This window comes from Leptonychotes weddellii, chromosome 5, assembly GCF_054177405.1.
Source record: "Leptonychotes weddellii isolate Sample4059 chromosome 5, ASM5417740v2, whole genome shotgun sequence".
NCBI lineage: Eukaryota > Metazoa > Chordata > Mammalia > Carnivora > Phocidae > Leptonychotes > Leptonychotes weddellii.
The window spans coordinates 32,170,360-32,183,377 of NC_138373.1; the positions used below are offsets into that span (position 1 = coordinate 32,170,360).

A 13,018-nucleotide genomic window follows, 5' to 3' on the forward strand; every position below is an offset into this window, starting at 1 on the left:
AGGTCTTTTTATTAAGGCCATGTTTGGTTCTCTTTTAATGGCTGGTTATCATTGTGGTTCATGTATGAGGTTTACAGTGAAATCAGAACCATTCATTTGAGATTCTGTGATAGGCCATGTAGGTCACAGTGAGGAGGAGAATGTGTATTTACCTGAGTTTCCAGTGATTTGTTCAGCTTTCTTGTTATTACATGGATTTGATTACCTGGGTGTAGCTAGATGGTTTAAGTATTTGCATTTCTACTTACGATTTTTAGAGAAAAATGTAGTCTGGGGTTTGAAAAATTTGAGTTTTCTGAGGAATCTAATATCAATGGTTAAAATATATGTTCCTATAAAGTGATATATGATATTCTATAGCAAAATCTCTTATAAACAGTGTTCTTCACTCATTCAGGAGTTTATATGCCAGAGTGCTCAGCCTGGATTAGAGGGGTTTTTTTGTTTGTTTTGTTTTTGTTTTTTAAAGATTTTATTATTTATTTGACAGAGAGAAAGAGACCGAGCATGCACAAGGGAGCACAAGCAGGGGGAGAGGGAGAAGGAGAAGCAGGCTCCCCACTGAGCAGAGAGCCTGATATGGGGCTCCATCCCAGAACCCTGGGATAATGACCTGAGCTGAAGGAGACACTTAATGGACTGAGCCACTCAGGCACCCCCTGGGTTAGAGTTTAAATGGCATGTTTATCTTCACCATGCAGGTATACCAATATACCCAGTTCTCTGTCACAAAACAACTTAGCAGCCTTTTGATGACAGTACTCAAGGGAGTCACTGGCCCAGAGCTGTGAGAGGCAGAGACACTCTGGAAGCTGAATGTTCTGGTAATGCCACTGACTTTACAAGAAAGATTGTCCTGGTATATAACACAAGTGCTAATTGTACAGCCACACTTCGAATTGTTGACACCAAAAGGAACTTCCAGAGAAAAGCAAATGTTGTGGTCCTTGCCTTTCAGGAATTCAGGTGACAAGACATAAACAGTTCAGATGGGAATAAGTGCAGAGTAAGTGATACAGGTGACTATTAAAGCGTTCTAGAACAAGGAGAGATCAGTGGAGAACAGTCAGGTCATAGAAGGGTGATGGAAGGGGTGCCTGGGTGGCTCAGTCGTTAAGCATCTGCCTTCGGCTCAGGTCATGATCCCAGGGTCCTGGGATCGAGCCCCACATTGGGCTCCCTGCTCAGCAGGAAGCCTGCTTCTCCCTCTCCCACTCCCTCTCCTGTATTCCTGTTCTTGCTGTGCCTCTCTCTGTCAAATAAATAAATAATCTTTTAAAAAGGTGGGGGAGGCGCCTGGGTGGCTCAGTCGTTAAGCGTCTGCCTTCAGCTCAGGTCATCATCCCAGGGTCCTGGGATCGAGCTCCACATCAAAAAAAAAAAAAAAGGAAGAAGAAGGGTGACGGAAGAGATGGAGTTAGAATCTACCTCTGGAGGACAGATAGAATTTGAATAGACAGGAAGAAGAAGGGCAGTGCAGGCAGTGGGAATACTGTGAGCAACTGGGTGTTAAGTTGGATGCGTGGGCAGAGAGAGGCTCCCCACCTGGGGTAAAGAACTGTGCTTGAGAATAACAGGCAATATGGTTGACCCAATTTGGTTAGCTAAACAAAGATGTACAAGTCTAAAACAAAAGTGGAAACTCTTGGGAAGTAGGGGCTTGATCAGATTACAGGAGGCCTGAAAGCCATTGTGTTCTTATAATTTAAAAAAATGCCGGAAGGTCAGAAGAGTAAACGGATGCCTATGTATAAAAAATACTACAGGTGAGACAGGAAATTGGAGTTGAGTGCATTTCAGCACTTAATCAGGTACACAAGTGAAGCCAATGAAAGGGATGCACTTATTGAACACAAAAATAACCTAATGGTGTTAGTAGTGGTGGTGGTGGTGATGTGATTTCTAACTAAAATTCTTTGAGGGGATTCATAAGCAAGTGGATTTTGGGCAACTGTTAGATATAATATCTTTAAGCTTATAAAACTCCCTTGGTAGAATTCCACATAAAAACTTATTAAAAAACAAGTTGTCACAGGACCAACACATTATCTTTTGTGGCTAGGCGGTTGACAATGAAAGGAAATGGGTAAGGATCTCCAAGCACTTCTCTGAAGGGAGAAGGGTTCTTAGTGATCAGTGATCAGCAGACATTATTTACTATCTTTAAATTATCTGAAGGTGAAGTATCCAGGGAATTACTTTGAGGAAAGAACTCTGGATTTAATGCTGGCCTGCTGTGCATTCAGATGCCATCTCACTGCCCTACAATTTGGGCAAGCTGTTTTCACCTTTCTAAGCCTTTGTGTCCTTGCCCACATGTGGGATGATGTTCCCTACCTCGTAGTTATGCAGGAGAAATAGTGCCACTTGTTCGTATGGTGGTGTGGTATACAGCAGGGGTTCAGTAAACTTCAGGTGGACATATATATATATTACAAGGGAGAGAATAGCTGGTAAGAAGCAGGTGGCTTTAAATAAGGGAAACTTAGGATTTGTTTGAAAAAGGAAGGCATTTGTATTGGAAATTCCTAAAGACTTCAGCCAGGTCTGTTTTTTTGTTTTATTTTGCTTTTTTGTTTTTTAAGATTTTATTTATTTATTTGAGTACAAGCAGGGAGGAGAGGGAGAAGCAGGCTCCCCACTGAGTGGGGAGCCAGACACGGGGCTTGATCCCAGGACTCTGGGATCATGACCTGAGCCCAAGGCAGACGCTTAACTGATTGAGCCACCCAGGGGCCCCCAGGTCTTTTCTTTTGACCAAAAAGGCTTCAAACACAAAACAGTAAATTGTTCCACGTTTTTTTTTTTTTTTCAATTGTTCTATCTTTATGGAAAAACTATGCTGTGCCTTGCCAGGAGTGCTATGTGCAGTTGAGTCCATGCTCCCAAAGGGATCCGATGGAACTAATTAAGATCAGAAAAGGGGACCAAGTCAGTCAAAGAGTAGGATTCTTTAATGTGAAAAAGTAAAGTCTGAAAAAGAGCACAATCAGAATTGATGAAATGCTGAATGACCCTAAGGAGGTAAACACTGACCTGTTCATAAATCATCAGACATTTCCGATAGCGGCACTGTGAGTAGAACAAATGCTGTGGTGACCAAGTTTAGGGCATGCATAAGAAGTACTGTAGGAAACAGACTTTTGAGAAGCGCTTTAGATGGGAGTACAAGTGGACTTTTAGAGATGAGTACTGCTTTGTGAAGGGTAAGGCTATAGGTGGTTCCAGAAGAAACTGGGCTCTACCTCACCTTTGATGCTTGATGTAAGGGAGAGGGGCATATGCTCCTTGCACATGTTGGTTACAAGGCTCTGACTTTGGTGGATAGGGCCTGACCCCATGGGGCTGCTCCTGAATTTCTGAGCAATATAGGATTCAGTCAGAGACGTTCCTTTTCGAAACTGAACACTATGTATGGGGGAAAATATTTATAAATAAGATTTCTTTAATATTAGCAGGGATCTTTATTAAAGAGTGAAAAGGGTAGTTCCTTAAGATAAAGAATTCAGTGGCTCAGTCAGTTAAGCCCAGGTCATGATCCGAGCACGGAGCCTGTTTCTCCCTTTCCCCGACTTGTACTCTCTCTCTCTAATAAATAAATAAAATCTTAAAAAAAAAAAGAAAGATAAAGATTTCAGTCTTCGAGAAAACTAGTTTTTCTCTCTCCCTTCCTCTGTCAAAACATCTGACAAATTGTGTTGATGTTCTGTTAGGAAGAGAGAAGACCAGACCTTCCTAACCGATGTCCTGTCCAGCCGACCCTGGAAGGGGAAGGACTTAGTAAGATGGCTGGATTCAGCTGTCTGAGCCTGGATGGCCAGTATGGGGGTTACTTATGGTTGTTTTCTATTTCATGGAGATACAAAGGGAAAAATAACTTTAGCATAACTTGGACTACTCTGCCAGGTGACCCCACCCACAGTTGTGGTCTCAGGCACATGAGAGCTCACCTTGGACAGGGAGTTGCCCATCAGAATAGAAACTGAGCTCAGGGTTTGAAGTTTTCATCAGTGGCCATGGATGGCAGAATGGAGGGAGCTCATTTAGTCTGTGGGTGTTCAAAAACGCTCAGAGACAAATGGTTCAAGAGAACACTACTGGCAAAAGAGGGTAGATCCCAAATGACCACCTGAGAGTTTCTGTAGCAGTCTTCATACCTGATCCTACAACAGCCATTTCGGGAAATGGATAGGATATTTGTTCTGGTTCTCACTTTTTAACAGATTTGTACACTGAGAGGCAGATTTGTGGAGTTCAGTGATAGAATGTCCAGGATCCCAACCTGAGATACTTTTTTCATCAAGGCAGATATAAGGTATGAAGTGAGTACTAAAGTAACTCTTGGAGAAGAACCTGTAGCTTGTAATTACAAGCAGATTGGAGCCATCCAAGCATCCCTCTTTCTTTTCGCCTGGCACCTGATCGCCCTGCTTTCCCTACATCCGACACTGTGCAATAGCTGGAGAACAGAGCCAAATGGATGGTGAGCGCGCTGCTATTTGGACTGAGCCAGCAATGTCCCTCTGCCAGGGCTGGACAATACCTGTCCTAGAGAGCACTGAGTAGATTTTCCTCTCCCAGCACCAGCATCCATCCTACGGGTGACTCCCCTCATGGCTGAGACAGTGGACTCCAGGAGCAGGTGTGTCATGCACCAGAATTAAAGAATCTGGCACAAAAGAAGCAGCTGACCATATTGGCATAGACAGCGCAGTTTGAAAGCCTTCTCCAGCATTTGGGAATGTTTTCAAGTTTTGAAAAGAGAATTTTCTAAATCTATTTTATCTGCAAGTCTTTGTTGATGTCTGTATGATAATCATTGCTTGAGATTAACTGACAAACTCTTATTTTCTTTGTGGCTTTTTTTTTTGGTTGTTTTGTTTTTTGATTTGTGGGTTTTTGGGTGTCTTGATTTATGAACAGCTTAGACTTGTAGCTGTAACAACTCAGTAATCTTCAGCCTCTTTCGGTGGTTTTAAAGCAGGGCAAACATACAAATCATTTGCTCAGTACTACTCAAATCTAGATGGAAAAGCAACTCATGTCTTCTGTCCCCGTCTTTGTTCTCACCTTTGGACTGTGCTGACACGTGTGTGTTCTCCCTCCCACCCCCACCCCCACCCAGGTCATTGTGTCATGCAAAGTCTGAGACACATACGTGAGAGTTTTGGAGATTATTCGTAGACCCACATGTTTAATATGATGTGTACATGGTATGATTTTAACCTAAGGGAAAAGCAGGTCAGAATTATGGAAGTTTTTGAAAATGTGAGGTGTTTAATTTCATTTTGAGTGGAGTGTGTAATCTGAGAGTGGCTTATAGTGGAAAGTTTATATTCGCAAATGAAAAGAATTTACAGGAGGTGTATCAGAATACCAGGGTAAGTTTGCTGCTCCTGGCTGTGTTACAGGTGCAGTTACACCTGCAACCAGGCAGTAGCTACCCACCTGAGGAAGTCATGGGAGCAGCCCTCTGGGTAGAGCAGCCCATGTTCTACAGCAGAGACCTTGATTGTTGATTTGTTGTTTCTTAAAGATAATACATGTTTATGGCACCCCCCCCCCCAAATTAAGCTATGAACTGTGAAACAGTTCCATTCATTCCTGTCCCTCAGCCACCCAGTTACCAGCCCTTGGGCATCCAGTTATACTAGCTTCTTTTTTTTTTTTTAAAGATTTTATTTATTTATTTGACAGAGAGAGACACAGCGAGAGAGGGAACACAAGCAGGGGGAGTGGGAGAGGGAGGAGCAGGCTCCCCGCTGAGCGGAGAGCCCGATGCGGGGCTCGATCCCAGGACTCTGGGATCATGACCTGAGCCGAAGGCAGACGCTTAACGACTGAGCCACCCAGGCGCCCTTATACTAGCTTCTTATGGCATGCCCCTCCAAAGACACTGTGTGCAGAATCAAGAAATTACATATTCCTTTTTCCTTGTTTTTACACAAGTGATAACGTAGTCCACACACTGCTCTGCATCTTGCTTTCTTCCACTTAACCAATTATCTTAAGGGACCTTCCATTTTGTTCTTTGTAATGACATCACTGATTGCCACTACAAACAATGGGATTTACTTCCTTGTACGTAAAAGCAAAGGCCCATATTTTACACACCACTTGACTAAGCTTGATTTTTTACTCCCAGCCCAGCAGCAAATTAGGTAGAAAAGATCCAGCTCCTTTCAGGCATCAGGAGGATGATAAGAAGGAAATCATAAGTCGCAGCTCATATCACAGAAACAGAAGTCACCTAAAAAAATAACAACAAACGGGGCACCTGGGTGGCTCAGTCGGTTAAACGTCCCGACTCTTGATCGCAGCTCAAATCTCAATCTCAGGGTCATGATAAAACAGAAACAAAAATGTACAGGCAACAGCAACAACCAGAAAAGGCCACCAAAGCCTTAGAACATTTAACCCAGGGGCCATCATTCCAGCCCCTCTGAATATGCTTGGAAGGCATCATTTACTCAGTGATTATTTATTGAGCACCAGTTGCATACCAGGCCCAGCTGATGGGCCTCAGTGAGAATGGTGCATTATTGAAGCCCTGGCTGAAAAGCATACTCTTTAAGGAGACAGGGTTTTGCAATATAGCCTTTAGAGAAAAAACTCTATTCAGAAGGCTAAAGTGATTTCAATTTGGCTCGATTTCAAGAGGTAATCCAACTAGGGCTCTGGTGGGCTGGCTTTTTTTTTTTTTTTTAAGATTTTATTTATTTATTTGAGAGAGAGAATGAGAGAGAGAGAGCACATGAGAGGGGAGAGGGTCAGAGGGAGAAGCAGACTCCCCGCTGAGCAGGGAGCCCGATGCGGGACTTGATCCCGGGACTCCAGGATCATGACCTGAGCCGAAGGCAGCCGCTTAACCAACTGAGCCACCCAGGCGCCCTGGGCTGGCTTTTTATTTACAATTTTACAGTGCTTCAACAATAGGCTGATTTCTTAACTAGATTAATATTTCTTGGATTTATCCTCTTGATATTTATACTGTCCATTCTTTTAGCAAACCATTTTCACTTTTCAAAAATGGTCAGAGAGGAAAATTTCATTTTAGGATGCAAATGCCAGAATGGAATTTTGACTGTACCATTCTTCTGGCAGAAATCAGTAATCCACTTAAAATGCTTCAATGGAAAAATGGGCATGGATTATTGGTGCGTCCTCCACGCATGTCCTTACCTCTCCACTTCCTCTAGTTCATGTGGGGAGAGGAAGGCAGGGATTAGTATGCCTAGAGTGTATTGTCCCATCTCAGGAAGCTCCATAAAACCACACCATTGATCTTACACCAAAACTTGTGTGGGTCTCAGCTTCTAACCTGAAGCTCAGAGAAGGAAGAGGCATGTCCAGAGCACGTGGCCCTTTAAGCCTTATCGCTGGTATTTGCGTCATCTCCTAGGACAGCTTAACCTGCTTTTCAGGGCATGTGTGGCTTTGCATCTGCTCTGGTGGTCTGTCCTTAGAAACACTAAATGGGAGGAGAAGCAGGAGGGTCCATTCAGTGGTGTACCTGCCAGGCAATGTAAGGTCAAAATATAATTCCGTTTTTCTTCCCCATAGAATAGACCAATTCATTCTATCATAGCAAGTCTCAGACTTTAAGATGAGTTGGTCACTAGAAGGTACCTGCTTACCTCACCTGGTTGGAACTTTATGCAATGAGACAGCATCTGAGTCTTTGTTCATCGTTCCGTTCTCTGTGGCTTTGTTTAGCCATAGATAACATGCTTAGTCCTGGTTTGCTATCACATTTATAGGCTGATAGTCCTACGGCTATTGTGTTTGTACAGATCCATGGTCACGATTATTAGCATAACACTTAAATCATAGGTGGCTGTAGGTGGGTTGGCTAAACTATTTTTATGTAGAGATTAGCACTTTTTTTTTTTTAAATGGGCTCCATGCCCAATGTGGAGCCCAGTGTAGGGCTTAAACTCACCATCTTGAAATCAAGACCTGAGTTGAGATCAAGAGTTGGACGCTTAACTAAGTCACCCAGGCGCCCCACATTTTTACTATTATTAGTGAATATTCTCCAGTTATCTCTAAAGGAGAGGACCCTAAGTTAGTGGGATAGCTCAGTTTCTCTATCCTTAACCTGACCCCTTTTTTCAGAAGGTTATGCTATGAGACTTGTGAGTATTACATAGTAAAAATGTATATAAATTAGCTGTTACCTCGCCAAGCCTATAAAATCCTCTCCTTTGTACTGGGACGCTGAATGTCATTTAGAAAAACCACAGGAAGCCAGCTGGGGCAGATTTGTTCAAGTCAGTCTGGTAGGCCAGATATTCCAGAATTGACAAGTGATGGCTTTTTTACTTGCATGTGTTACACATTGATGGTAGGAATTAAAAAATAAACATCATAAGGGTATGTTGTACCTTTAATCACAAGCAGAATCTTGTTTCTAAAGACCTCCTATTACAACTGCTGGCCTAATTCCAAATCATGTGTCACTTGTTTTGTGTGGTTTAGTAGCCACAGACAGGATCATTTATCAACAAATATCGCAAAGAGGAGCAGATTTCACATGCTGCATTTCTTGAGCATGGGTGCATCCCTGATTCTCAGTTGATGACAGATTGTCATTCTGGTTTGGGTGTTGACTGGGCAGTGATGTTGCTGTGGTCGATTATGCTTCCTGATGCCCTCGGTCCATGAGGGGCCCCTGTGATGAGAATGGAAGAACATCGCCAGGCTACCCCTGCCCTGCACAAGTGGCAGGCGATGTGTGGTTTAGTGTGGAAGGCTGGTGAACGAGAATGGACATAAATAGCCTGCAACTTGTGGAGGATATTCTGGTTTTGGTGGTGGTGGTTGTGCTTGACTTGTTTCAGGAAGACATACTTTTATAATACTCCAAGAGTTTGGGGTGGGTGGTAACATGTTTTGAAAAAATGGCAGGCCTGGTTCAAAGTCCAGTTAAACCAAACAGATATTTGCATTCTGTTGTGATGAGGTAATTGATAATTTATGGCATGGGCAGTGTGGATCATACCCTTTCTGTATGTGTTTTCTGCTAGTGCCTGGATCAAAGTGGAACAGCTAAAGCCATACCATGCGCACAAGGAGGAAATGATCAAGATCAACAAGGGGAAACGATTCCAGCAGGCTGTGGATGCTGTTGAAGAGTTCCTCCGGAGAGCCAAAGGGAAAGACCAGGTGAGAGACTGATTCTTGCTTTATTCCAGCATCTGACTGGTTCTTTTGGCGTAGTAACTAACAGATTAAATATGGCCCAAACCCAAACTCTATTCTTATGCCATGCCAATGGCGAGAACACTACTTCAGTTCTAGGGTATCCGCATTTGGCTTATCAGCTTGAAACTCCATGCATGCGGCAGACTTTTCTGAAATAGATTGCTCTTCCTAGGAAAGTCACTTGGACTCAGGAGAAGTATCTCAGCTTTTGAGTACAACACAGGCATTTCTCCCTTGACATCCTAGAGATTAGGAGTGTTTTTGGGTATATCCACTGCCTGGGTGTAAATCCCACTTCTTAGCTTTGGGTACAGGCAAGTGATTTGACTTTACCTGCTTCTCCAAGTATCAGTGGAAGCAATAGCAGAACCTATTGCATAGGGTTGTTGTGTGGATAGCACATGTAAAGCGCTTCTCCTAGGGTGTGGCTTGTGTAAGTGGCGGTGGCGGCGGCAGTGGCTGCTGTGGTGGCTATCATTGTTATTATTAAACTTTCAGACATCATCCCACAATTCTGCTGATGACAAGAATCGGCGTAATTCCAGTGAGGAGAGAAGTAGGCCAAACTCAGGTGATGAGAAGCGGAAGCTTAGCCTGTCTGAAGGGAAGGTGAAGAAGAACATGGGAGAAGGAAAGAAGAGGGTGTCTTCAGGCTCTTCAGAGAGAGGCTCCAAGTCCCCTCTGAAAAGAGCCCAAGAGCAAAGTCCCCGGAAACGGGGTCGGCCCCCAAAGGATGAGAAGGTTTGTTTTACCTCTGCAGCTTCCGGGATTAGTGACTTTCTTCTGTCTGTGAAAGAGTTGAGCTCTATAGTGCCTCAGCTCACTGAGTGGACGTAGAAACCTGTGCCAAGCACTGCCCTAAAGAATCCTGCAGACCAGGGGAGGGACTCAGCCTGGGGGCACAGGCATGAAATAGGAACACAAGGCAGCAAAGGATTTCTCATTCAACTAAATGGTCGAGGCAGGAGAACAGTCCACCTGAGCCAGCATGCAAGGGCTGGCACTGGAAGGGGCTTAAGAAAGAGGGGAAGGCATTCCAGAGACAGAGGGCCCAGCCTGTGTAGGGCTTGATGTTGGCGTGGATATTCTCATTATAGGTAGAGGACAAGGAGAAGAGCAGAGAGCTAAAAGTGGGTTGTCACTGGATTGTGGAGGGCCTCGAGGTCTACTGAAGCAGTATTTACTGTCATGGAGTCCATAGGGGGCCACAAACGTGTTGGAGCTGGGTGTCAGGGTGGTGGTGTGCTCCAAGCTGCATGTTAGCAATGGTGGAGGGCAGAGAAAAAGGCTAAAACTGGTCAGAAAGCTAAACCCAGGTTTGCATTTATATATAAGGAGCTATCCTGATAGCAAATACTGAAAAGAACTGCCTGAGAGGCACTTCAGAGGAAGGGCTCATAAGATTTAGCAACGGGTTACAGAGGAAAGGGGGAGGGAGATGATTTCAGGTTTTTGTTTGGAAAATGGTAATAACTTTCTCAAGAGCAAGAGTCAGGAGTAGGGTTGGTGAACGGAGCAAGAGGACTAGATCTGTCTTGAATGTGATGAATTTGAGGTGATGCCAAGACTATTAGGGAGACTTGAACTAATGTCGGGATGGAATGTAGATGCGGGAGGCAAATATGTAGAAGTATGTTGGAGAATACATACAAAGTGTATCTGAGGCCCAGTGGGATTGGTCTCCAGAGAAAGTAAGGAGGGAGCAGAGTGAAGGGCAGGATTCTGCTTCGCAGGGAAAATACCCGTACGTCAGAGTTGGAAGGATTCGGAGGAGCCATCACAGTGAAATAAAGTGGAAATAACATAACTTTCACCTTCCTGAGAAGATGTAGGTCAAGTCTCAAAAGCCAAGGGAAGAGGATTCGAGATGGAGGGGGTAGTCTGTGAAAACACAGGGGAGAACTGTTAGGGCACAGTCAAGGGGACAGGAGCTAGATGGCTGGCAGAAACAGTTGGGTGATAAGGCCTTGACAAAACACTAGACCACATCAGATCACGGCCTGCAAATTCAGACACCAGCGAGACCAGACAGGTCGTGGCAGCAAGGGGAGGCTGGCTGAGGGTTTGCAGCCCTGACCTGCCTCCACACTGAGCACTAGGGGTGGAAGCAGCTGGTGCTCTGGGGAAGTCATTGCTCTGTCCATGGGGTCCCAGCCAACTTTTGCCAGGTCGTCTGGTTTTTCCTTTAGAGAAGCTGGAAATACTGATTTTTATGTGTAACATTCCAATTTTATGTGTTACACGCTAATTCAAAATTTTAAAATACTTTTAGGTCCAAGGAACATCTCTGGGCCAGATTGAGCCTGTGGGCTGCCACTCTGTGACCACTGTGTTAGAGAAAGTCCTTCTCACTGTCAGACAACCTGGGACTGAGAGTAGACAGAGTGACTAGCGGTCAGGACAGCCCTGGCTGACGGTGAGCACAGGGAACTGCCAGCCAGAGGTGGAGAAGGTGGAGAAAACAGCTAGCTGTGGTGCAGAAAGAACTTTCAGGGGGTGTGTTCTAATTTGATCCAATTGAATTGATTTCCTGGGGATCCAGAGGCATCTGAGCTGTCAGGTTTTATACTGTTCTCCAAATTCCTATTTTCTGCTTTCTAAAGCCGTGGATCTCACCAACTCCGTGCTGGCCCTGCAGAGAAACGACATCTTTTTGGAAAAAGAGAAGTGTGCAGGAGAGGTGAGGAGGAGGTTTGAGTCGGAACTGTGACTCCATAACTTGCTGCAGCTGTGTGGCCTTGGCCAACTTCCTTTGCCTTGGTTTCCTCGTCTGATCATTGGGAATAATAGTGATACCTGTCTCTCAGGTTTGTCGTGAGAATTAAATGAGTAACAAGAGCAAAGCATCAAGAACAGTGTGCTGTGCACCACGCATTTGAAAAATGGCTTTATGTTTGTCAGTGTCTGGCAGGAGCCTGTTGTGCAGTGAGAGCATAGTGGTTTTAGTGTCACCCGAGGCCGCCACCGGGCTTTACTGCAGGGACTCTTCTCACAGGCTCCCAGGGAAAAGCAGTTTGCCCTTGAATCTGAATTATTAATCAGGGGATAGTAACATTTCTGCTGCCGTTCTTGGAGTCAGGTCCCCTGCCAAGAGGTCTACTTGCTCTTTACCCTTAGCACAATGCTTCCTACAGTCTCCTTGCTTGGCCAGCCTCTAGTGAAGGATTTGTCAGCTGGAGAGGAAGGAGTATGGTTAGTGGTGCAGGGCGGACACAGCCCTTTCAGTTTAGACAGTTGGTTTTAATTAAGCACCTTCAGAGATGTAGGGAATCTGGGCTTGGAATTTTTGTGCATCTTCTGATCTAATAGGTCCTGCGGTCTAAAAAGAGTGTGTGTTGCTACAGTAATGACTTCTTTCTGAAACAGCAGTAGCCTAGGCTGATAACTGGGCAAAGTCTCGGATGATAGCCGTTCGGAGCCATAATCCCCTGTCCTGTGAGGATTAGTGGAAAAGGCTGACCTTTTGACGCAGAGGCGTCAGTTGAGTGCGTACAGGGAAAGGCTGGGTTCGTGCCTCAACTGTGGTGTGAGAGGTGTGCCCTCATCCTTTCTCAGGGGCTCTCATTTCCAAGTCCTGGGCTGAGAAGAACTGCAGCTTTGGGCACACAGCACCCTGACAGCACAGAGCCCTCAGGGCTGTGGCTCTCCTCAAATCCCCGAGTGGTTCAGGGACTGCTGACTGGGAGTCGAGGCCTTCCGCTGGTGCCAGATGGAGAGCCAGTGTCTCCACCCCACTCTCCTGTCCTGAGACCTTAAGCAGGTCACTAGAGCTGTGCTGCCCCTAGCCACAGGGGACAGATACAGAACATGT

The 13,018-nt window shown here is 44.9% G+C and overlaps 1 protein-coding gene across 7 annotated transcripts in view; it reads left to right on the top strand.

Moving 5' to 3' along the window:
• Positions 1-13,018, top strand: part of LOC115937050 (cytokine-like nuclear factor N-PAC) — a 35,710-nt gene that overhangs the window by 2,622 nt on the left and 20,070 nt on the right. For 4 of the 7 annotated variants that reach the window (XM_081820110.1, XM_081820111.1, XM_081820112.1 and 1 more), the window contains exons 4-5: positions 9,030-9,168; positions 9,706-9,948. In XM_081820110.1, coding sequence (XP_081676236.1) covers positions 9,030-9,168; positions 9,706-9,948 — 382 coding nt within the window. The remainder of the gene's footprint in view (positions 1-9,029; positions 9,169-9,705; positions 9,949-13,018) is intronic. The other 3 variants (XM_081820113.1, XM_081820115.1, XM_081820114.1) reach the window with 1 other exon arrangement.